The following is a 24969-nucleotide window of genomic DNA, read 5'->3' as shown; positions in this document are numbered from 1 at the left end:
ATATGAGTTTACAGCTTATGTGACATTGTCATTGTCATTGCCTACGGGGGTTTCGCAGAAGTCCTGCTCACAAATAAGTGGTATATTTGAGAGTGACATAGAGTATAACCAATTGTTTTAAAAGCCTTACTTGCTTCAGTGTACACAATTGTGCTATCGCTATTGGTTACCGAGTTACACAGGTAATAAGTTTGCGCTTGAGTATTCAACTTTGGAGACGCAAAACATATTTGTTGGAACATTGATGGCCTACATGGAAGGTCTGTTGTCTCTAGTCCCTAGAGTTATACTTTTGGTCCTAAATGCCAGAATTATAATCAAATTCGGTGCAGTCCATTCCAAACAAAATAATTTCTTCCTTCCAATGTATTTATCTAGGAGCTCCCGACGTAGTAATTCTTAATAACTTTCGCTGTAAAAATAAATAAAGGCACAGTAGTACCGGTAATCAGTGAACTTGCCGCGAACTGAGAACAGAGGTTTTCAAAAATGAAGCGATGCTGACAATCGTTTATGCTTGTCTGGAGAAAGTGTTTTTCAGGTATTTAGCTTGATTATAGAGAATTTGCGTGCATCACAATACACTATGCTCCGTTATAATTAGGCGTAGGCGTAGAAAGTGTATTCTATTAGGAAGTATCAGGATTTTCGGAACTGAAGTTAAGGAACTTAAGCTACTGTCAGCTACTTTCGGAACTGAAGCTACTTTCACAAAATTAGACAAAACTTTGCTTGTCTTACAGAGTGCGCATCATATAAATAACTATGATATTCCTTGCGTATATTTGCTGCTACCCTACATACTATCGTCGGGCTTGTGCGGATGCACAATAAGAAATTTGCCCATAGATAACCACAAATAAATAAAAAGAAGGATTCACAAACGCCAATAATTTACCTATGACGTTGGTTTTAAGCGCTGCTCGATAAACAGTTTTAGGCGTATTTCGTGATCTCACTTTCCCTCGATAGAGTTTGCAGCAAGTTTTGCTGTAACCTACAGTTGCGTAGCAGTAGTGCATAGTTAGAGTTGAAGTTAGTACGGTTGCACTCTTGAGATGAAAACGCCACACAACCATAAAGAAAGGAATGGAGCACTCGTGCTTATCAGTTGTCTTTCATCGACACCTTGTCACAACTTCATCGATAATATGCAGGAAGTAATTCTCGCGTCAAACAGTAACAGTGTTCCGTGTGTTTTAAAAGCACGCAAGGGCCTGCTGTTTTGAAACGCTTGCTCTCACGGATAAAAAAGATCAAAACATACTTCATGAAACCCAAATGCGAAAGCTCGCTGTAGAATTTCAAAATACGCAATGATGGTAAATTTACGAAAATGATAACGCAGTTATAAAACAGCCGTGTTGAAACAGCGCAAAATAAAAACAAAGAAAAAATATTCCTGCTTAATACAGACATTTGCTCCGGACACTGCGCGACGCTCTATTATTCGTAAAATAGTGCCAACTCTACGCGGAAAGAGAACGCCCTCAATCTATCCCTGGAAAATGTGTTCACCGATTCGTCAAACAGTGAGCAAATAGAGGAGCACTCATCGATCTCTGCTTGATACGAGAAACGTACAAGCTGTTCGGGAAGAAACTGCGCCATGGTTCTTTCTCACAAGCCAGTAGTAGTAGTGCTCCTGCTACCATTGAATGCCAGCGGCGGTGACTAATCGTGTCCGCACACTTTGCGTCCCTACAGAGCCTGCGCTGCTTTGCTCCCTGACTGCCCCCCAGCGGCTGCCGAGCGGTGCCACAGAGCGAGGCGTGGTCTCGTGGAGGCATCTGCCGGAGCCTGGTGTCTGCGATTACTTCATCCTGGACATCGAGCCGAACGCGGACGGCTCGTACGATGGTATTACGCGCAACGTTTCAAAAAAAAAAAAAAAAAAGAGTTATTTCTGCTGAACCCCGCGGTAGTCCTTTCGTCTTGCAATACTGGGGTTGCTGCGCTAGTATTACAAGATGTATTATATGATAGTATTACCCCAGTATGACGAGATGAACTTCCACCAACTAGCCGAACTTGCCGTTCTATACGGTAGTCCTTTTCGCTATGTGTCCGGCCGCATAGTCGGTGACAGGTCCAGAATGTAGCGGCAAATACCCTCCAAGGGAAGGGCTGCAACTGGGGCAAGTTGTACAGCCAGTCACAAAAGTTTACGGACGGTGGGTTCTCAGGAAACGTTAGACTTCCGAGCAGCCTGTGACAGTAGTCAGTAAAACCGAACATCACAGTGTTGTTCACACATATTGGTAGAGGCTGTAATTGCGGATACTAAGCCGCGTTGTGAGGCTGCGCCGATATTCAGATTTTTTTTTTCTTCTTAGATTTGGCACATCCCTGTCAACAACATGCCTACCTATCAAATCGTTTGCCCTTCTGTGTCAGAAACGTTAGCTTGTTTCATCCCTTGTCGTCAGCGCAAAAAAATATCGGAAGCCCTTTGGTTTCAGTATTGCGCAAATGGGTTGGCATGTATAGAAGTCCTCGCGCGTCGTTACAATAGAGTACGATCGCCCCCATCGAACAGAGTCACAGTACCGCTTCCTGCTGGACCAGAAGACTTCGGCGTCTCGATTCCTGTTCACGCTACCATCGGGACGGCCGTTCAGCGACCTCCGGGCGCAGTTCGGCCAGCTGCCGTTCCAGAACGGCGCAGCCCATCTTCGCGAGTCGCTCGGCGTGCGAGGCTTCGGACTGCTGGACGGCGATAGCGGCACCAGCGGCAGGGCCGTCACGGAAATCGCCATCCACAGCACGGCACTTCTGTTCGCGGTAGGTCTCGTCTGGTCTCGTCGTCTGCTGGGTACCAGGCTCTTCGTTACGATCGCAAACTGGCAGGCTGGTAGCAATTCGTACCGTGAAACAAGTGCTGCTTACAGCACAGGTAAGCAAAGGAAAGGCAGCCCATGTGCCGACTGCCAGCTCAGTTTATTTAGATCGATTACACCCGCCGCTTTAGGCGCCACAACGTCACTCGTGCAACCTGCGCCTGCACATACACAGTTTTTAGTATCCGCATCGGTCTCATGTTGTTACACACTGCGTGTGCGTAGGCAAGTCTAGTAGGGATGACGTTGTGGCGGGTGCAACTATAGTTGGAATTCTAATCAAAGTGCTGCTGCCCATTGGGCGTGTTGGTTGAACATCATTTTAGCGCCAGCAGACAAGGTCGCAAAGAGAGACGTAGGCACCACGGTGAGCAAGTGGTGTCTGCGCCTTCCTTTGGTCCTTGTCCGCTGGCGCTCAGATGTTATCCAAGTTCATGTAAGCGGTCCATTTAGAACTTGGCATGCGTCCGGGTGCCTCCTTGCTCGTCTCTGTTGTAAGTATTGCGTTTGCAGTGCGAGTCATTACCACACTCAAATTAGAACTTTAGCAGCTTGCTATTGCCGGTATTGTTCCCTGAAACTCTCTCGGCTTGTGGACGCAAACGAGAACTACCTCTCGATCTCAGCCTCTACATGAGGCTCACCTGCATGGTAACCGTCGGAGCAACAGGCCAGTCACGTAACTAGCAACTGTTACATAACTAGCGAATGGTTAGTTCTATGGCTAGGTGCCATCCAAGCACCGACCAGGTTACCATCCAAGCAAAAAGAAAGTTAGTTGCTTGGACGGCAATGGAGCTTCCATTTCCGTTGTCTCTTTCGCGCTACTGTGAAGCCTCACCATAAATTTAATATGAAGGCCTACAAACGATAAATCTTTGGAATCCATGAACAGAGAAATTTGGGTCTATATTCTAGAATCTAGAATACAAAACAACACATTTTTCTGCTTTTGAAGGCGGAAAGACATCACTGCATGAACCTTGATATAAGCAGCGCTGTTAGTAAGTAGGCTAACTGGACAGCTTCTCGATTATCATAAAATCTAAAGGGCCATTTTCCGCACGCGCAAACGGGCACTTCAAGCCAGCGGCGATCCCTACGTACCCGCTGAGCTGTAGAACGCGGGTTCGATACTGACCGCGGCGGCAATGCTTTGATGGAGGCGAAATGCAAGAAGACTCGTCTACTTAAACTTAGGAGCAGGTTCATGAACTCCAGGTGGCAAATAACTTTAAGAGTCCCCTAACACGGCGTGCCTTTCAATCAGATTGCAGTTCTGACACGTAAAACCCCAGAATTCTTTCTTTATCCACATGTCTGCGCTCATTTTCATGGCATACGAGTTCCAGCTATATATAGTAATTGACAGTTATATTTACTCAGATTAGAATAGTACAAAAAATAATATACTTTTCTTGAACTGAACAAGTAGATTAAACAGGAAATAAACACGTTTGACATAATTATTACAATGAGCATTCGTATAGCCGTTAGTAAATAATTGTCTGAAGGAATGTTCTTTAAACGAATAACGCAAAGAAAAAGATTAGGCGAAGTCTAAGATCTGGCTCAAAAACACACTTTTGAAGGTAAGCGATTTTTCCCATCATGAACGGCCTTCGCATTGCCTTCCTGGTACGACGAAGGCCTCTTCTAGCAATATTTAATTTCAGACGCCACGTCAACCGTATCCATGCCACGCGTACAAATGTTCTATTCTCGTCCCAGCCTCTACATAATTTTCTGTACGTTCTGTTATGATTTCAAAAACAGAAGGCAATTGTAAACTCTAAGTAATGCTGATCAGTATGAAAAATACCACATGAGTTGAAATATGAACCTGCTGCATGAGATATATTGAATGCATCTAAGTATTTTTGACGCGGATGTTTCTCAGTAAGCTTCTGTTTTTGAAAACATGAAATAATTTACGCATTCATGTGTTTGGAAGTCCTTGTGTGATTACTTCCTTTACGCATTTCGGCTACGGCGCGAAAGCCTTTTCACTGTTGCTTGAGAGACCAGATATTTTGCAAGCGGAAATATATTCGCCTTCCTTCACGCGCATACATTATATTTCTTTTGCCTTGAGTAGCTCTTGGTCAAAATAACACATTGATTCGTTGATTGGTTCACTGATTACTCGGCCATTCCTAACGGCATTAAATCGCCTTGCACTGCTTCGGCACCCACTCTGCAGCCTTAACACACGACCGGTTATCTGCTCTACGCATTATAACTATTGAAAAACATTCTTGGGTTTCCCCTGCCAAAAGCCCGACATAATCGCGAAGCACGCCGTATAGTGGGGTACTCCGGAATAGTTTTGACCACCCGAAAGTTCTTTAATGCGCACCTAAATCAAACAAAACGAGCGGTATTGCATTTGACCCCCAACGAAATGCCACCGCCGCATCCGGGATTGAATCCGTGACCTCGAGCTGAGCCTCGAAATGTCACAGCCATTCGGATAAGGCGGCGAGTCTACCCACCATATGATCTGCCCGACTGTCCTTCCTACTCTCAACCGCCAACGAGAATATCGGCTGCAGCAGTTCGCGCTATAATCCGTACTGATGAGTTCTTGTTCAGCACTGCCACAGCCCAGCACTTTGGCTTCAAATTGAAAGCCCCCCCTTTTTACGGTTCTTTTACCTACCGCCACTCTATTCCCAGGAGCTCACCGCAGGCCTAACTGCGGCTGGATACGTGGAGAGAGACATCACCAACTTCTTCGCCCTGCGCCCAGTCGAACTGCGAAAAAACTTCGCGCTCTTCGCCAAGCTTCTTCGGGCGCTCGACGGGTGAGTTGCGAGTGGAGCACATCTGACCTCACTTTATCTTCATCTGAAATATTCCAGAGAGCCGCGATAGTTATTTCAAGACGACTTTGGGCTTTGTGCTGACCTGTAGCAAGATAAAATTCGATCGCAGCGTCTATTATGTGTAATACACCAGATTACAATATCAAAGAAGTCGTGTTTGAGTTTTTGAGTGTCTATTGTTACACGGAATAAATAGTGGACCATGAAGCGGGAAGAGTTGCTGTTTGTGATGGTATGTCTATGCTTATTTCAGCAGCCACCGCGAGAATAGGGGCACGAAAGTATTGCTACGATTCTCGAGGACTACATACCTGTGCATTCGGCTTTAGCGTTGACTGGTGTTGACCAATGCCCCATGCTCTGGACATGTGCTTTGAACGTAGTGCTCTGATCACGCGCACTTGCTCGGCATTTCTTGCGCTATCTTTTTCCCGTGTAGTTCCTACAGAAATTTACATTAGAGCAACATGCCCTTTAATTGCGACGTGAGGACTGATTTTAGTGGGGTCCTCTGGAGTATTCTTTTTTTTTAATTTTAGGATATTCAAGAATAATTTTTCCGTGCGTCGAACATATTGTTCACTGTTGGTGCACACAAATCATGCAGACTTGGCAATGAAAGTGCTACGAGTGATGAAACTAACTTAACAGAATATTGTGAAATGAAGTGTCTTAATTTTGAGTGTTCAGCACATCACGGTTGTCAAAACATGCGATGCCATTAAGCAGTCTAAGCCAATTATGGGCATAAGAACCAGATGCCACTTGTTTTCTTAGCAAGCCTATGCCACATTTCTCATCAAACTTACGCTGTAGCAATCATAAATCTAAGCACTATCTACGATTCTCACAGTGCTTCACGCCCAAACTTTTAGATGAACCCCTAGTTATGTAAAACTATCTGCTTATAGTACGTAGTGGAGAGTTTGGCTGACTTCTAGTGCATTACTTACAAGTTGTAAAGTGCACCTGAATTGGCCATGCGGGTGGCACTCTTATGTTTAGCAATATTTTTACGCTTATTCATTTTGCCGTCAATTAAGCATCTCTCACCCTTTGTTGAGGAGCTAGTTAACAGGTGCACAGGTCTGGTTTCAGATACATGAATCGAGCCGGAAAGTCTTCTCTAGTATAACACTGATGCGATTTAAATAAAAATTTTGTGTTTCAATAATAGATTAGCTTTAGTGACTGGCGGTGGCGTTATTTGGATGGATGTTCCCTCTTCCCTTAAAGATAAAAGGTCCGAAAAGAAATCCGGTATAAACTCAGATTGGAAATTCGTCTTGTAGAGCTTCTAAAGCGCGCGAAATGTGAAACCCGACGGACGCAAAAGGGGACCTCGTTTATGAGAGCTTTTTATGTCATAACCTCGAAGTAGCAGCATGCTCTTGATCTGCGTACTTACAATATTTTGCCTGCTATAGGCATTTACACAAATTTTTTGGTACGCTTCGTCATACGTTGACGTTGTAGAGTTGCGTTGTGCCTGGCGCAGCATGGCCTTAGTCGCTTTTGCGCCATTAAACCCGAATTAACTAACTAATTTGTAGAGTTACACAGTTAAAAAAAAACACTGGTGTTTCACTTGAGGAAGTTGCAACATTTGTCGTGCTTTATCTATTACTTTAACCTGGATGATTGTTAGGAAAATGTTGCTAGGGAAATGCACAGAAAGCATACTTTTTTTTTTCACATACCGAAACATGACAAAAGGGTTGAAGTTTAATTAGTGAATGGCACGGGAGCAAGGGCAGGCACAGCCTAATCCTTTGAGCATGATGCCGATGTTACAACAAGGACAACAAGGACTTTGTCAGGGCATGGCGTTCTTAGCCTGACGAAGACGAGTCCTCCGGTCAGAACGTTAGTTTTCTAATTTCATTTAATTTATTTTAAAGAGAATTTTTTATGTCCTTTTTCCACCACAATTTGCGGGTGCTGTCTTGCCGAGGTGCTGGAATAGAGAAGAACTTGGGCCGCTGAGAATGTGCCTCTATGGGCAGCTTGGGTCACGGGTATGTGCAGTTAGGTATATGGCCGTGGCCACGAACCACTGCGGCACAAGGTGTGTAGAGGCCTTATTGGAATTATAAAATACGTCGCACCATGTATGTACATGCACCTTTAATCAACACTCTTCCCTCGACAGGCATCATACATCACATGCCTCGTCGTGACAAAGACAGCTAACAGCCACAGCCAACAAGGCTGTGATGGAGTCATCCGCTACAGCCGCTACCACGCTAGCTTGAACAGGCCTCGCGTAATTTAGGTTCCAACACTGTGCTGTATCTGCACATTTTCACTACTTCAAAGACATTAAAACTTTGGAAAGACATTGATAAACGCATGCAGCACTGGCCACCACCGGCCCTACTACTCATGCACGTATCAGCACTGACGTCACAGTGAACATGGAAAGATAAAGAGTGCCCATGATGAGGCTCGTTCTCTCGTTGTCCCAAATTTGATCATTTCGACTTACCGAACCTGAACAGACAGGACGGCCAGTGTCGTCCCTATAGGCGCAACTGCGTTTGCTCAACGTAAGACGTGCGTCGGTGATGCTTGCAATACTATTACTCGTATATCCGGATCAATAAAAAATAACCATATTGTATTTACCAGCTTGGTGAGCTTCCTCATCCTGCTGTCCATATCGGCTCCGCGCCCCATCTGCACCGTGGAAGCTACTTCGGCTTGGGACATTACACCGGGCTGCTTCGTCAAGGACGACGTGCAGCCGACAGTGGTGAGTTTAAAAACGGAAAGCCGTTTTTTTTTCCACGGGAATCCAGGAATGGCCTAGAAAGGACAATGTAACTATGCGAGTGAGATTCGAGTAGGACGCATTATAAGTTCCGTCTTTACTAGCGGGCAATTTTAACTGATAAGAACAAGAAGGCTACGGAGGCAAAGCGTGGTCCAGTAAGCGCGCTCTCCAAAAATGTCTTCACATTCTCAGCCACGTTAGTTTAGGCTGAGAGAGACAAACTACGCCGATGAGGGTTACATTTGACTTTTTCCTCAGCTTTTCAATTCCGTAATTGGGCAAATGTGATACCGTTGCACCTGATAGCTACGATGATTCTGTATGTACTACAAGAACCTGAAAGCACTGTTAACTTTTGCCGGGATACTTGGCGCAGTGACACATGTGCAGAAGCTCCAGACCTGTAGTTTTCCCTTCATTATCGCAGAAAACTGTTCGCCGGTATAGCAGCTTTGCGATAATTGCTAAAATTTAACACACACCTCTACATGCAAAGGAACCTATCTGGAAAACAAAACAAACATTAAAGAAACAAGGAAAAGAAAGCAATAAACAGGATATTTTGTCTAGTTCCTGTTTTCTGCTGAATGTGTTACTTTATTTTTGTGTCACTTTTTGTACTTTATTTTGTGGTATACTGCTTCGCATACACCATTTGTTTTACATCTTAAACGCGCAGTTTTTTTAGCAACGTTGTGAGGCAGCATTCGATTGGCGCTATGTTTCCCGTCCCTCTGTTGCGTCATTTGCCAATGTAATATTGAGATGGTGAGCGCGAAAGTAGCACTTGAATGCGCGTTTAACTGTAGCCGATGCTAAACAAAACCAGTCCTTTTATTGGAAGTGCTATTTAATAATTTTTTAGCAGGTCATCTACATTGCCCGTACAGTGCGTTATTGTACGAAAACTAATTATGTGAATGCATCACAATTATTAATGTAGGTATAAGCACTGTGCAATATGCGAGCGAGCGAGTGAGTGAGTGAGAGCGACGGATGGATGAGACCTTAACAGTTCAAAAAACAACCGAGATGTACAGACGCCTTAGGATGCGCAGGTAACCGCACATCCCACGACGTTTTCAATTTGTTTCAAAATAATCTAAATGTAATTGAACGAGCTTTTCTGCATTATGCCCACAAGTGTCATCAGCCGCTGCTGTCAGGAGTTGAACCCACGACATCGCGCTTAGTAGGGTCATTCCATAGTCACAAAGCTATCCAGGAACCTCCGCGTAAGGAACGCGTAACGCAGAGCTATGCAATCGATTGCAGGAAGAATGCCTGCAGCTGATCGCGAGCCTGCACCAGCCGAAATCGCAGTTTGCCTTGACCCTGACACTGAGGATCGACGTCTTCATGGGCGTGGACTACCCGCGACACGCGCCAGAGCAAGGTCCGGTCAAGAAAAGCGCCGTCGGCAAGAGCTGCTACACCCACGCGCATCGCTTCGTGCAAGAAGGGGTGAGAGCATTCAATCCAAAACACGCGTCCTTGACGTCTCATCATCATCATCATCATCATCGTCGTCGTCGTCGTCATCATCATGTTTTGGGTCCACTGCAGGACAAAGGCCTCTCCCTGCGATCTCCAGTTACCCCTGTCTTATACTCGTTGACAATCTAAGAGTACAATGCAAGCTCCGTGAACGAAAGCGTAGTGCACACGTTTGCGCTCTGTGGCTCTGCGCTTCGAACTATGAGTAAAAAAAAAAACAAATTACCTACATACTTTCGTTGGCTTCAGTACCTTCTGGCTTAATATGGCCGTGATTAACAAGAAACTGAGCCCCTCTGTTTCCCTTCTCCGAGTTTATTCATAGCTAGGGTCTCGAATCGGGCCCCCTGGATGCCATGAGGCATCTAGATGCCCAGTACTAGTTCCATGATGCTTATATGCCCAAGACTAGTTAAGAATCGAACCACATTCACAGCGCCATTGCCAGCATTGAAGATGCACATTTATTCAAGGCCGCCGTCGTTGAGCCCTTATCAGAATAACCTGCGCTGCTATTTGTTAATTTCGTTTCCTGTTATACATGTACAATAGTGTTGCTTACGGTATTGTCTTTGAAGGCCTCTGTTATTGACCTCTCTTGGAATAACCGGCTCAGTTAATTACTAGTTCTTTATTTTAGTTCATATATGAAAATGATGTTTCCGTTATTACAACTGTACGAACACAGTTTACCCTCGCCCTCTGTGGTGCTTTTTGCGCCCTGAGGGTATTCAAATAAATAAATAAATAAATAAATAAATAAATAAATAAATAAATAAATAAATAAATAAATAAATAAATACGAGGGTTTATTAGCCACGTGCGTGTTATCCTAAGCTCCCGTGTGCACGTGTCAAGTGATGCCATCAAGCAAAAAAAAAAAAAAAAAAAAAAGGGGGGGGGGCGCTTTACATCCGCCCGTCATGGCTCTGAGTGGTGCTAACTAACACTCCCAGGACTAGTTCTAGCGAACACAAATATTTCAGTCAGTGGACCGATTGACTGCCGTCACCGTAGCCCTACTGGTAGTGCAACGCACCCGTAATGCACAGGCTGTGGGTTCGGCTCCGACCGCCGGCACTTTCATTTCCATTTTCTTTGTTATTTTCTACATTTAAATTTCAAACGCAGCTAATTACCCCTATGCTTTCCTTGGATTCATTGCCTGTCGACTTTTATATACACTCATTTTGTTGTATTTTGAAACTCCTAATGCTAACTCCTTAAAAACGAACCAGGTGCATGTTGCAACGAGTAAAAACAAGTGTTCTCTGCACAATAACAACTCGCCCGTTTTTTAGATTTGTGAAGATACTGCCTTCCCGCATAGCCTGGGCATCAGTATGGCTAGTATGGGCGCGAACAAATCTGCATAATACTTTTTTGCGTGGTCTCACTTACGAAAGTATTAAACTAGGAGCCAGGCGCAAATTTTGTGTAATTCTGTTTTCATTTTACTCTCAGTACTTATACTAAAAATAGGAAATTATTACTTTCATTCATGTTTCTTCAGGTGCTTCTTTGAAGTATGACTTAAGAATTAAAAAAACACACTGAGCAATTATTGCTGCTGTACAGTCATTTAAAACACCAGTGATCGGGCTATAATTTTACGCATCACGGTATACATTGCGACTCCAGTGTCCTTAAGGAAGCATGCTAAACAAGAAAGCACCGAAAATGAGCACATTTGTGGCGGCAAGGAAAGTGCTAAACAATGAGGTACAGTTTCCTTCTTTGAAAAGGCCTCCAGAATATGCTGGCAAAGAAATTGGAACTCCGTAACAGGCAAGATGTTGCGTGAATATAATTATTGATTAATTTCATTTATTACGAAAAAGAATGAGGTGCGGCGAGATTGCGCGGGAACGGTGCAGAGGGGCACGAAAGAAAGAAAAGGACGACGGCGAAGCGCGCGATATTCAGTTGACTGACACCGTTGCAGTAGTCGCCGCCGCATAGAGGGGACGCAGATGTGAAACAAAACGAATTACTTATGGTTAGAAGCCGGCAGCCCGAGGTAAAGACCTAAAAGAAAGACAACCAGAAGACGAGCGTTTGTCCTGTCATTTTGTCTTTCTTTGTGCGTAGTTTCTTCCGTTAAGGACCCCGTATCACAAAAAATCCGGTGTAGGTGTCGGCGTCGTAGACGGACTTGTCCGTGAGCGAAAAATTCCGTATATATTTAGATGTATGTACACGCCACGCCTTGCTACATGACATGCGGTATATGCGGGTTATATTGCCACACTATTCTCACTAATGTTGCTCATGCCTTACGTGTCTTGCATTCTGGGATCTCGCTTTAGCGGAGGCAAGTAATGCACATTCTGACAGGTTGAGAACGGAGAGTCAACTGGCGTTATTCAAGAGTAAAAGGAGGTTTGCCTAGTGGCTGCGGGTGGCAGCCACTTCGGTTCGAGCAGGGGGCAATGACCGCGTCGGCGGGGACAACAAAGTGACGGGCGGTCGCTACACATCCTCGACAAAGTTATTCCTCGCAATTTCGAGAATGACGGCGCACAAACAAATGTCACGAAACAAAAAACCGACAGCGCTTGCCTTTTATCCTAAACCTTCTGAGGCTTAAATATCAAAAATGCGAAAGACTAACAGAAACCTGAAAATGATGTCCTTCTCTTTTTTGGCGAGTGTGTGCTCTACCTCCGCGATCCGCCCACGCGAGAGGCCGCGTTTCTACCAGAAAGCTTGCCTTCGTGCAAAGCGTTCGCGGCCAGCATTTCCTCGTTCGCATTACGGTTAGATAAGCTGCAGTTGCGGGAACGCTTGAGAGCCAGTCGATGATTTTCGAATGTGGTCGCGTTCCACTCTTAAAGGTGAAGCTTAAGCCTCCTCCAATTTTTTTTGTTGCGCTGCTAATAACTTGCCGTGGGCGACCAACTAGCAGAAACCCACACTTTGTGATTGAACATATATTGTTTATATATATATCCTTTTCGTGACGTGGAAATAGACCACATTCAATAGCTGGGCTCTCTCTTTCGCCACCTTAGCTTCCGTACTTTGCAAATGCTCTTCTCATATATAGGGTCTGTTACATTTGCTCATTTTTCGCGCCGTCAAATAATATTTGCTACCTGACTTGCCGATGCTTGTGAACTACTTGTCATTCAAGGAACGTACCGAGTGGTAAATTTTTATTCCACGGCGAGAATTGCACTCACTGCGCCTAATGCAGATGAGGTTTCTGCTTTCCCATTGGCTCACAGCGTATTTCATACTGGCGCCACGTGGGAACCAAGCATGCATTGTTTTTTTTCACTATTTCTCTTTGCCAGAGGTTTGCGTCATCCCTTTGTGCTCTTCTGGCTTCGCTTGATCTGCCAGAAGAGGCGGGAAAGGTTTTGGCGCAGAGTTGCGTTGGCACATAACAACCAGAGCTTCCCCTCGCAGGCAATTTTTGTGTCGCGGACGAAAAATACATATTCCGGTAAAAGTATTTCACGTCTGACATCTTCTAACAACCCCCACACACAGAGCCGTCAAGATTTTTCTGTAGGATAATCAGAGATGGTTGGCACAAACGCCTCGTACATTCGACGTGCAATATATGACCCATGCGCAAAAGTCACCACAGGAAGGTCGCCTTTCGCCTGCAGTACCAGTAGAAAAAGACTCTTGTATAACCAAAGCCGCGGTGAGCCTAAAAATTCCGGTGGCCCTCACATCCTTACGCTGCTCGGATATTGATTTCAGCGAACCTAAGCAGAGCTTAGAAAAGCAACGTGTTAAATACTTCAGAAATAAGTACACCGTAACAACATAAATGAAACACTTTTCGAGCAGGTCGTGTGACCAGACGGCGGCTCTACACTGGCTGCTGATAAAATCACCGATCAATTAGCGAAATGGCTGGAGCATCCGAATGGTAAAATGCCTCCGGTCTCTCTGCAGGTGTGTCCTCTCGCCGAGGAAGCCGACAGTGCGACACCGGCCGCGGCGGCTACTAGAGAATGCAAGTTCGTGGCCGAAGTGTCGCAGAACAAATGGCGGGTGGAGACCTTCGAGACGCCAGCCAGCATCGAGAGAACAGTGCGTGTCGACTGTACACCTTGTCACGCAGTAGCAGTAGTGAAAGATGAACTAGCGCACAGAAAGAAAAAAACAACAACAAAAAACAAAACACAATATGACACCTACGGATCGCAGTCAGCACAATCAGCGATGGTCCAATGGAAACCAACTGCTCGAGCACGTTGTCTACGCCTACATGCGTCACTGCACACTCAAGAACAGTCGGCAGTGATCAGATACGAGAATTTACTACGCCAGTGACGTGTCACTTGCGTGTAATCTGAATAAGCATGCCGGGTCTCGCTGACGAAGTGGCAAAAATACGACAGGACAAATCTAGCATGAGGGGACAAATTACATAGAAACAGGGCCTAAGGCACGGCGCTATAACGGCACTTCGAGTGATCAAACTCGTAAAAAAAAGAATCGAAGTCTTGTGGCACGAGAGATTCTGTTAAAAAACACACAGGCACAAAGGGAAAAAAGAAACGCCCCAGTCGAAGTAAACGACACAATATCCACGAAAATAGAACTTAGGGCTCTAAGTATATATATAAAGCGCGTATAAAGAACAATGTGTACTCCCACCCTCTCCCAATTGTAAGAAAAAAAAAATCCTCTCACGAGGTCTGACAAAGTCCACAATGTCGGTTCCAAAAAGTCTGGGACGCAGAAAGCGCGTCTTGCACGAGAGCGATGATATTGCAGCAGTGATAATTGTGTGAGAGCGATCACCAGCAAAGGTGCGCCAATACACTTTCGCGGCCATGTTCAGACCCTTTAATCACAAGTGTCTTTCAATTAACTTATTTGTACTGAAGGAGGTCCGCTCCAGGAGCAATGCCAGGTCTCATAAAACCAGTCTACAAATGACTGCTGCCAATGGTAATCTCGCTAGCTCATTCATAGCTTAGGTTGTTTCGATGCAGCAGTTTTGTGTCAAATGTCATTAAAGAGAAGCTTGAGCTCAAGGGCTTCCATTAGTGTTCGTGGGAATCGATAAGTCGTTTTTATACGCACCTCTACTGCACTGAGGTGTGTTGCACTTCAAAAAGAAAAAAAAAAAAAAGAAAACGATGGTAGGCGACCCTAATCTTTGACTTAGTGTCTCTTAGTGGTACTCGCACCTCGGCGTTGGTGTTCTTTGGGTGAACTTTAGGTGAACGTAACGCACGAATCGACCTCGGAGGCAGCTGTTTTCCATTAATTAGCCCGTTAAATATCATGCCACCTTCTTGTGTATGACGTCATTAGTGACATCATTACTTCCGCTCTCTACTTCCGGGTTTTCAGTAATTTCGCCAAAGTAGTGCTCACGTGGCGGGTCTTTAATGTCTACGATTCTGTGCTTTGGCGAGCGCTAATGAGTGATTTATAATTCTAATTATTCCAGACACTTCAGTAACTCAACTTGTAACTGAACATATGCTCTGATATCATATCTGTAGTGAAACCCATAAGTACTGTCCTGTACTATTTTATTTATCTTTTCTGATTTATTTTGAATTATGTCCCCGGTCGTCTCGGTGATTTATAATCAGTTCTAGTTATTGCAGACGCTTCAGGAACTCAACTTGTAACTAAGTTTATGGTCTGATATTATATATACAATGACACTCCCGAATGTTGTACTGTGCTATTCTTTCTATTTCTTTTCTGATTTATTTTGAATTGCCTGATTGCTGCTGATGCTCGCTTCGAGGGCTTATATCGAAAAAACTAACACAGGGCGAGGAACTTAGCACTTGGTTATATCCTTCTGCGTCTATTCTACGGACTGTGAAATTTTTTATTCTTTTTGCGAGGACCCAGAAACAACACTACGCTACGGCGTACAAAGTGGACAAGAATAATATCACGCACAGAGAGCTCGGCCATGCACAAGTGCGTAACGTTTTCACGGAACTCGGGGTAAGCTTTGAGCCACGCACAGCACCGACGTCGAAGTGTTTGCTGAATTTACTGAACCATTTAACTGACACCAATGGAGATTTTTTAAATTAGATGTTACGAAAAAATTAGAGAAGTAATGGTGTGGTGCCGAGAGTCAGAAGAGCGGGTATCTTGCCATGTCGAAAATACGAAAAAACAACGCAACATCAACGTGAAAATGGTGAGACTCCTCCCTTTTTTCACGTAAATCGAAGTATTAAATTGTCAGGCAGTCAAGTAAAAAAAAAAAAAGCTTATTTGACTGTCTGAATGGAAAGTACGGAGCCTAAGTAGGTTATTCATTTGCATGTTAGCGCCATCACTGCAACCAATCCAAAGCAACAGCGTCTGTTGAATCAGATCCCTTAGTAACAGTGGTTGCAGGTTCATCTGAGTACATCCGGTTGATCGACAAAGGAGATGAGAAAAGGCCTCGCTAACTGTCTTTCCTTGTACGCACTAATAATTCCCAGCGCTCATCGTATACGACACCTGAAGCATCATACAAGGACTACAGCTAGGTTAGGCTCTCCACTTACCGTTAAAGATTTTCCTCTCCATATTGTAACGATGTTAGTAAAACAACGATATTTATTAAAGGCGAACTTGTGCCCACTAGTAAAAGTCACTGCGGTCGTGAAGAATATCCGCGGCAGTCGCGTTCTCAGACTGGGCTCGAACCGTCTTCCTCTTCGCCTCGCGTGACACCTCGTGCGCGTGGCGCATGCGAGCCGAGTCCAACTGGCTGCCCGTGCCACGAAGATCGCTGCCTATGGTTGCTGAACACCACCACTGTACGGCGTGCACGGTGCCCAATGCAAAGGGCGCGCAACTTAAATGTCACCAAGTTGGTCGTGGCATTATCCCCCTCCTTACCGCATCGGCCCGATGCGTGAGAGGAAGTAGGGGTTCCTGTGGGCTCTCACTTTTTTTTTTTGTTGTTGTTGTTCATGACCTCTCCTGGTAGGGTTTCATGCGGACAACATGCACAACTTCCGTGGAGTTGCGCCGTCTGGGGCTCTCGTGTCCAGCGGATTTGACTTCGTAAGTGACGTCGCTTATGCGACGAAGTATTTCGTAGGGGCCGAAGTATCGGCACAGAAGCTTTTCAGACAGTCCACGGCGTCGCACTGGGGTCCATACCCACACCTTGTCACCGGGCTGGTAATGAGCTTCACTACGGCGCTGGTTGTACCGGTTGGAGTCGATGCGTTGTTGGCGGCGTATTCGGTACCTTGCCATCTGTCGTGCCTCCTCGGCTCGTTGCAAGAAATCATCTAGGTCAGATGAGTTATGGTTTTCTTCATCTAACGGCAACATAGCATCCAAAGTTGAGGTTACTGCTCGGCCGAATACAAGTTCAAACGGGGTGACTCGTGTTGTTTCCTGAACGGCCGTATTATATGCGAAGGTGATGTATGGCAAAATTTCGTCCCACAGCCTATGTTCAACGTCGACATACATCGAAAGCATGTCGGTCAGTGTTCTGTTGAGGCGTTCAGTTAAACCGTTTGTCTGCGGGTGGTACGCCGTAGTTTTCCTATGATCAGTATGTGTCATTTGCAACAAGCATTTCATTAGGTCCGCAGTAAAGGCCGTTCCACGATCGGTAATAACAACTGTGGGAGCGCCATGCCTGAGCACGATATTGTGGACAAAGAATTTTGCAACCTCGACAGCCGTTGCATTGTACAGGGAATCAGTTTCTGCGTAACGGGTCAGATAGTCCGTGGCCACAACTATCCACTTTTTGCCTAAAGATGATGTTGGGAAGGGTCCAAGGAGGTCCATACCGACTTGTTGGAATGGGGCTTTTGGTGGCTCTATTGGCTGGAGGAGGCCGGCCGGTTTTACGGATGGAGTCTTGCGCCTTTGACACTCGCGACAAGTCTTGACGTAGTGCTGCACGGATGCTAATAACTTGGGCCAGTAGTATTTCAGACGAATCCTGGCGACTGTACGGCTCACGCCCATGTGTCCAGACGTCGGCTCATCGTGACATGCATGCAAAATTTCGTCTCGCATAGATGTGGGTACGACAAGTAAAAACTTTGTCTCGCTGTTCTCGAAGTTTCTCTTGTAGAGGACACTGCCTCGCAGACAGAACGAAGATAGCCCCCTAGAGAAAATACGCGGGAGTTGAACGTCGAGTCCCTCCAGGCGCTGTATAAGTGGAAGCAATTCCGGGTCATCTCGTTGTTGTTGAGCAATTTGTGACGCGTCAACAATGCCAAGGAACGGGAAATCCTCTTCTTCTGACACAGTTGTCTCGACGGGTGCGCGGGACAAGCAGTCGGCATCGCTGTGTTTCCTCCCGGATCGGTATACGACAGTAATGTCATACTCTTGAAGCCTAAGGCTCCATCTTGCTAGTCGTCCGGATGGATCCTTGAGATTCGCCAGCCAGCAAAGCGAATGGTGATCGCTGACCGCTCTGAATGGTCTACCATAGAGGTAGGGCCGAAATTTACATATTGCCCAAATGACTGCAAGGCATTCTTTCTCGGTTGCGGAGTAGTTTGCCTCTGCTTTCGAGAGCTTACGGCTGGCATAAGCAATTACTTTCTCCTGGCCGTTATTCCACTGCACTAGTATGGCACCGAGGCCGACGTTACTCGCATCGGTATGAACTTCAGTGTCGGCTGTCTCATCAAAATGGGCAAGGATTGGAGAAGCTTGCAGGCGTTTCCTTAACTCGTCAAATGCGTCTTGTTGTTCGCTTTTCCACATGAAAGGTTGATCTTCTCTTGTCAGTATTGTAAGGGGCTCAGCAATGTTTGAGAAGTTTTCCACAAATCTTCTGTAGTATGCGCATAAACCCAGGAAACGTCGCACTGACTTTTTGTCTGTGGGTGTCGGGAACCTCGCAACAGCTGCTGTCTTTTCGGGATCTGGACGAACGCCTGCAGCACTGATAACGTGTCCGAGAAACCGAAGTTCATCGAAGCCGAATTGACATTTTTCCGGCTTAATTGTCAAGTCTGCTGCGCGAATAGCTTCTAATACTAGTCGCAGGCGCTCGAGATGTTGGTCAAATGTGGTGGAAAATACGACCACATCATCCAAATACACTAAGCATGACTGCCATTTCAATCCTGCAAGCACAGAGTCCATCATTCGCTGGAAAGTTGCGGGCGCGGAACAGAGGCCGAATGGAAGTGCTTTAAATTCGTAGAGGCCATCAGGGGTTACGAATGCTGTCTTTTCACGGTCCCGTTCATCCACCTCTATTTGCCAATATCCACTCTTGAGATCCAGGGAGGAGAAAAACTTTGCACATCGGAGCCGATCTAACGTATCGTCGATACGCGGAAGGGGGTACACGTCCCGCTTGGTTACGCTGTTCAGTTTACGGTAGTCGACGCAGAATCGAAGTGTGTTATCCTTTTTCTTAACGAGCACTACCGGAGACGCCCATGGACTGCTGGAAGGCTGAATAACGTCATCTGAAAGCATCTCCTCTACTTGCTTCTTGATGATCTCCCTTTCTTTTGGTGAAACTCGATACGGGTGCTGGCATACTGGTCTTGCGGCGTCCTCTGTTATGATTCTGTGCTTCGCAACAGACGTGCGCCGTACCTTCGAGGACGTGGAGAAGCAGTCAGAAAAATCCTTTATCAGGGCATATATCTGTTTCTTTTGGGCTTCCGGGAGTCTCGGGTTGACGGTAATTGATCTGTCGACACTGCAGGTTCCTGGAAGGGCAGTTGACGTAGTTAGGCTGCATAATTCGGTCGCTGCACAGAACTCGCGGAAATAGGCAATAGCTGTTCTTTGTGCGATGTGTTGGAATTCATTACCGAAATTTGTAAGTGCGACATGTGCACGGCCATCGCTTAACTGAACAAGGCCCCGAGCCACGCAAATACCTTTGTTGAAAAGGAACTCTATGTTTCCATCCGCTATGCCTTCGCGGTCGGAAAATCTTTCATTTTCCACAAGAACCATTATACTGCAGCGTGGCGGCACAGTTACGTCATCGTCAACGACGCGCAGTGCAGCGAGACGTCGCTCCTCCGATTCTTCCACAGGTATAGCTTGTTTTGTGGAGAAAGATACACTGGACCTACGTAGGTTAATTATGGCGCCGTTAGCTTGTAGAAAATCCATTCCCAATATAAGTTCCCGTGAACATTCTGGCAGTACAATAAAGTCAGAAACGTAAGTAAAGCCTTTTATCGTAAGTCTTGCGGTGCATCGTCCAAGGGGCGTAATAAGATGACCGCCTGCCGTGCGTATCTGCGGACCAGTCCACTTCGTCACAACTTTTTTAAGGTGCTTCGCCATCTTGAAGCTTACTACCGAATAATCAGCGCCGGTGTCGACTAAGGCATTCAGCTCGCATCCGTCTATTATCAACGGCAAATCTGACGTAATCGTTTCGTTCCTGCACCTGTAGACTGGAATTATCTCGTCACCGCACTGGAATCGCGTTGGAGGATCTTCGTAACTCTGGTTATCAGCGGCCTCACCTCCACAGGTCGCTTGCTTCAGTTTTCCTGGTGTGGGCTTGGTGAACGACGCCTAGGCAATCTTGGAGACGCGCGTGGGCTAGGCGATCGGTAGCGCATGGGCGACGGTGATCGTGGTTGACGTTGGCGAGGAGTCACGGGGCTTTGGCGCGTCGACAAGTATTCTTCGATCTCCGCTGGCCGTTCACCGTTTCGGGGGCATGGTGCGCTTAAGGGAAAACCCCTTAACCCAACTTGACGGTACGGGCAGAACCTATACAGGTGACCCGCTTCTCCGCAGTGGAAACACAGAGGCCTGCGCTCGTGGTCACGCCAGACGTCACTTTTCCGGGGCCTTTGTTCCGCAAAATGAGGTGCACTACGTGCTAAAGGCTGATAGGCAGCCGGTGGTTCCAGTAGACGAGGTGCACTGCGTACTGTAGGCGGGTAGGGAACGGTTGTCGCAACTGCTCCACTACTGTGCACCGCGGGTTGCCTGAGTACGTCGGCGTACGTTGGGGTGCGCCGCGTCGGCTGTGGCTCACGCTCTGGATCCCGTATGATGTTCCTGAGTTCGTCCCGGACAACGTCGACTATAGATAGTGCAGCTGGAGCCTGAGGTATCTGCAACTTGTTGAGCTCTTCCCTGATCACTGACCGGACAAGCTCCCGCAGGGCTTCCAGGTCGTTTGGCAGGCCTCCAGGGAAGACATGGACAGGTGCGCAGCTTGCCTCACGGTTGTATTGCCGAGCCCGCTGTTCCAGGGTCTTTTCGATGGTCGTTGCTTCACATCTGAACTCGGCGACCGTGCGCGGTGGGTTGCGGACGAGAACTGCGAAGAGTTCCTGCTTTACTCCACGCATGAGATGCCGTAGCTTCTTATCTTCACTCATGGTGGGATCAGCCCGCTTGAACAGGCGGGACATGTCCTCGACGTACATCGCCACGTTCTCGTTTGTGAGCTGGTTCCTGGCTTGAAGTGCGATTTCCGCCTTTTCTTTACGATCCGTGCTGGCGTACGTTGCTAGCAGTTGTCGTCGAAATTCCTCCCAAGAGGTCAAAGAGGGTTCGTGGTTTTCATACCACGTTTTTGCGAAGTGTATCTTTCTCCACAATATACAGGCTGCCTTTTTTAAACTGTACAGAATTTCCGTGAGAAGGGTACAAGCGCAGCGAAGGCGGATTTCTTGCGAAGGACTTTCTAGGCGAGGTGGTGATACCTTGTCCATAATAACGTGCTTCAGAAGACTAATTAACAAGCATTCATTAATTAGGTTTTCTTTATTTGTGCCTTAGGCGCATTTGTTTAAATGTCGAATCTTAAGGCAGTGACATATTAGTGCGCCCTTGGTTTTTCTTTCCAAATCTTGAAAGGTCGCACCTAATCACATACATTTGTCATCGTATTCCAACGTTAAAGGGAAGCTGAAGAGTCTGCCGAATTCAATAAGACGCTCACATACGGATGCGGGAACCTTATAAACCATGAAGGTAAAATTTTGGGGGGGATTTTTCACTTAGGAGCGACGCAATCGTCGGTTAAAATTGCGCTGTAGCTTCGGCCCCCGTCGAGCGCCGCGCGCTGCTGCTGACGCTGACGATGCGAGCGGAGACCGGAAACGGCGGCGTAGTGACGTCAACACTGGTGTTCCGCTCCTTCGCAGCCTCCGCGACCGTGCCTGACCGGGCTTATTTCTGCGTGCGTGCCGTCCTAATCGGCTTCGCTCGACCCTACATTCCTTTATTTGTGTGTATATAGGAGTGGTAGTTGACGTGCGCAGAATCAATTGAACTTGTAGGCCGATCACGCCGGCGTGCTCTGCAGCCTACGCTTGCACGAACACCAGCGGCCGCGACGATGTTCCCATGTTCCGTTAGTTCCTGCAAGACAAGAAGCTTTCAGCTAAGTGGGAGGCTGCTGTGAAGCGAAACAACTTCAAGCGCTCAAAAACAAGTGTTGTGCTTTAATCACTTCCGTGACGATTACTACGGGAGTTTATCAATAATGCGTGCTTTGGGTTCGGCTAAAAAAATAGTTAGCACGCTGAACGGAAGGTGCAAGTTTATCGCCCACCCTTGACGCAGGTTTCATCGCCAAGCGCCGCGAATTTTCTATTCGCACGTGTGTTGTGAAACAGCCTGCATGCAGCTACCATAACGCAGTGCAAGCGTAAAGTTTGCATGTGTTGGAAAGCCTGCTCACGCCAAGACGCTGCACTTCCCCTTCTCTCGCACACATAAGAAACCGACCATTTCACGTAGCCGACGGAATTCGCCGGTTACGAGTAGCGTGCGGATGGCGCGCTGATGAAGGTTCTATACTACACGTGCTACAGCAGCCGGTAAACTTTTCCCGCGTTTAACCCGTCTGTGTAGATTGCCGACCGCTTTGGGGCAGTGCACAAATGCTGAAGATCGCATCACCACTTACGTTCTACGAGGAGGCATGCAGGAACATAACACTACAATTGTTTGCCCGGAAACGTACTCAGTGGAACGCTGAATGCAGCTTAGCAAAAAACATACTCGCCAAAGAACATCTCCAACACAAGGAGATACTAACACTTCGCCTTCGTTCGCGTGGAAAGCAGTGCTTGCACCAGCATTTTTTGCTTCTTGGAGAGGCCGGCTCTTCGCAATCGGCTCGTACATGTAGCATGTACAAGTATGTACGTACGTGTAGTATGTACGAGTATAAACCCCTTACAAGTGATCTTGCACGCGGCAGCGACAGCGCTACAAGCGAGGCGATGGCTGTCGCGTTCACTCGTCGTCTGCAAGCCGAACTCCACGCGAGCGACGGCTTTGAGCGACGACTTCCCGGAATGAGGGCAGCAATATACGCGCCGAAACTAGCGTGAAGCATGCTTTATCAATTTAAGTTGATGTATTTTACTGAAGAAGGAGCATAAAATATTTCTGAAGGTCTTGCACTAGGTTCTTATTCTTGCACGTGTAAAATTCAATAGTTTGCTCGTTCCGTGCGACAAACAGTAGTATTTGAGTTATGTACATCCAGTTTCGGCTTCGCACAATTGGCTAGTCGCTCATAGCATTTCCGGGCGACGAGCGACGAGTTCTACATTTCTAGAAACGAGCGATCCAGCGACAACACCGAGCGATTTGTTCAAGCGACGGCCCGTTTTGTCGCTCGAAGCCGTCGCCCGTCACCGTCGCGCGCAACATCGCTCTCGTAGAATTTGGACTTAACGCCGAACTCCTCAGGGAAACGCAAGCTCTCGAAAATTTTCCATGACCGTCTCAGCAAAACACCACCAAACTACTTTGCACAGTGCTTCGTGTGTAGCGGTAGCAGTCGGTCCGGACGAACACCATTGTTGACGTCACGAGGCGCCCGACCAATCACAGGCGGAAACGAGGCGCGCGAGCTGGGCGTGTCTGCTGCTGCACTTTTCGTCGAAATAAAATACGTTTGCGCTTTCTTTCGCTCAATTTCGATGCGATATTCGAATTCAGAGGGTTGAAAACCACGGCGTACTGCTCTTCACTCATTTTTTCTGGAAAACCTTTCAGCTTCCCTTTAAATCCAGGCAATATCGAGACCCAGTGCCACGCAAGCCAGGGAAAGGCGGCCCGCAATCAAACGGAAACGACCCGTTTCGACAAGCGCGAAGAAGTTGCGCTTGTGGAACCCTATGTGGAACGAACGCGTGAAGCTTCTTGCCACTTGCTATCTATGCGTACAACGCTCTTAATTTTCCATTCACCTAATTTCAACAAATAAGCGGAACATCTTAATTCCTTTAGGTTTCACTTCGTAACGGGAACATTTCTTTTATTAATGTACCGCTTAAACGAGCGCAACTTACGTGGAACCAAAGCAATAGAGTTTACGACGTGCTTTTGATTTCTTGATGTCGCCGTGACTCGCACGGTCCCCGATTCTCAACACTGTGTTCCCCTGCGTGCAATAAACCGCAGATGGTGCGAGCCTATCAGAGTCTGGGACCGGCCAAGCACGGCCGACTCAGTTGGTTTGTCTACAACGTGACCTCCTACGTGGCCACGGGAGCCTGTCCCAGGGGCCGAACGCGCATCGACAAGGTCTGGGAGGTCCTGGAGCGCTATCGAAAACGAGTGGCGACAAGCAACTAAATGGAGCCGCTTTTCCCTCGCGCGTATTTCTGCGACACGCCTTCCCCAAATCTAGGTCCTACGCGCACGTCAATATTTTCGTATTGTGCACATTGTAACGCGTGTCAATGGAACGGAGACACATTTGCATGACACATTTTCTCGTTTAACTGCCGCCTGATTCCGTTATCCTCACCTTTCTTCGCTACTATGATACCGGTGCTGAATAATATATCTCTGCTACTGTATGTGTGCGTCGCAATGACAACGTCTCTATATCTGACTGCGCGAGCAGCTACTATTAGCCGCAAAACAGAATGCACTGCTGCGCGAAATCAGATCAGTAAAAGAAGGTGAACTGTAGGTACTTTGGCTTGACTTACCTTTAAGCTTCACTTAGCTTGAAATAAAGATTTGCGAAGAGGAACGTGGCTGATCACTTTCAGCGTCTTATTTTATGGCTAACTGTCATCCTCTATACTCATCGCGCCACCTGAATTGTCTTGTAGAACAG

General features: G+C 46.7%; 1 protein-coding gene across 2 annotated transcripts; it reads left to right on the top strand.

Annotated features, from left to right (window-relative positions):
- The first annotated feature begins 1542 nt into the window (after positions 1 to 1542).
- LOC126518243 (uncharacterized) lies at positions 1543 to 24870 on the top strand. Of its 2 annotated transcripts, XM_072285686.1 has the most exons (7): positions 1543 to 1860; positions 2540 to 2784; positions 5520 to 5647; positions 8300 to 8423; positions 9720 to 9908; positions 13857 to 13994; positions 24303 to 24870. In XM_072285686.1, exons 1-7 carry the CDS (start codon positions 1659 to 1661, stop codon positions 24474 to 24476), a joined length of 1200 nt encoding a protein of 399 aa, XP_072141787.1. In that variant the 5' UTR covers positions 1543 to 1658; the 3' UTR covers positions 24477 to 24870. The 2 variants fall into 2 exon arrangements, with proteins under 2 accessions (XP_072141787.1, XP_050024042.3); XM_050168085.3 differs by lacking the exon at positions 24303 to 24870 and having other exon boundaries at positions 13857 to 16160.
- The last annotated feature ends 99 nt before the right edge of the window (positions 24871 to 24969 follow it).

Source organism: Dermacentor andersoni, chromosome 11, assembly GCF_023375885.2.
Source record: "Dermacentor andersoni chromosome 11, qqDerAnde1_hic_scaffold, whole genome shotgun sequence".
NCBI lineage: Eukaryota > Metazoa > Arthropoda > Arachnida > Ixodida > Ixodidae > Dermacentor > Dermacentor andersoni.
Note: the sequence above shows the minus strand (reverse complement) of the source record. Positions and strands in the feature narration are given on the sequence as shown.

Coding starts and splice junctions, on each gene's coding strand:
- LOC126518243 (XM_050168085.3), top strand. CDS start 1,659: ATGCCAGCGGCGGTGACTAATCGTGTCCGCACACTTTGCGTCCCTACA. Junction 5,648..8,299: donor CTTCTTCGGGCGCTCGACGG/GTGAGTTGCGAG, acceptor TGTATTTACCAG/CTTGGTGAGCTTCCTCATCC. Junction 9,909..13,856: donor ATCGCTTCGTGCAAGAAGGG/GTGAGAGCATTC, acceptor GTCTCTCTGCAG/GTGTGTCCTCTCGCCGAGGA.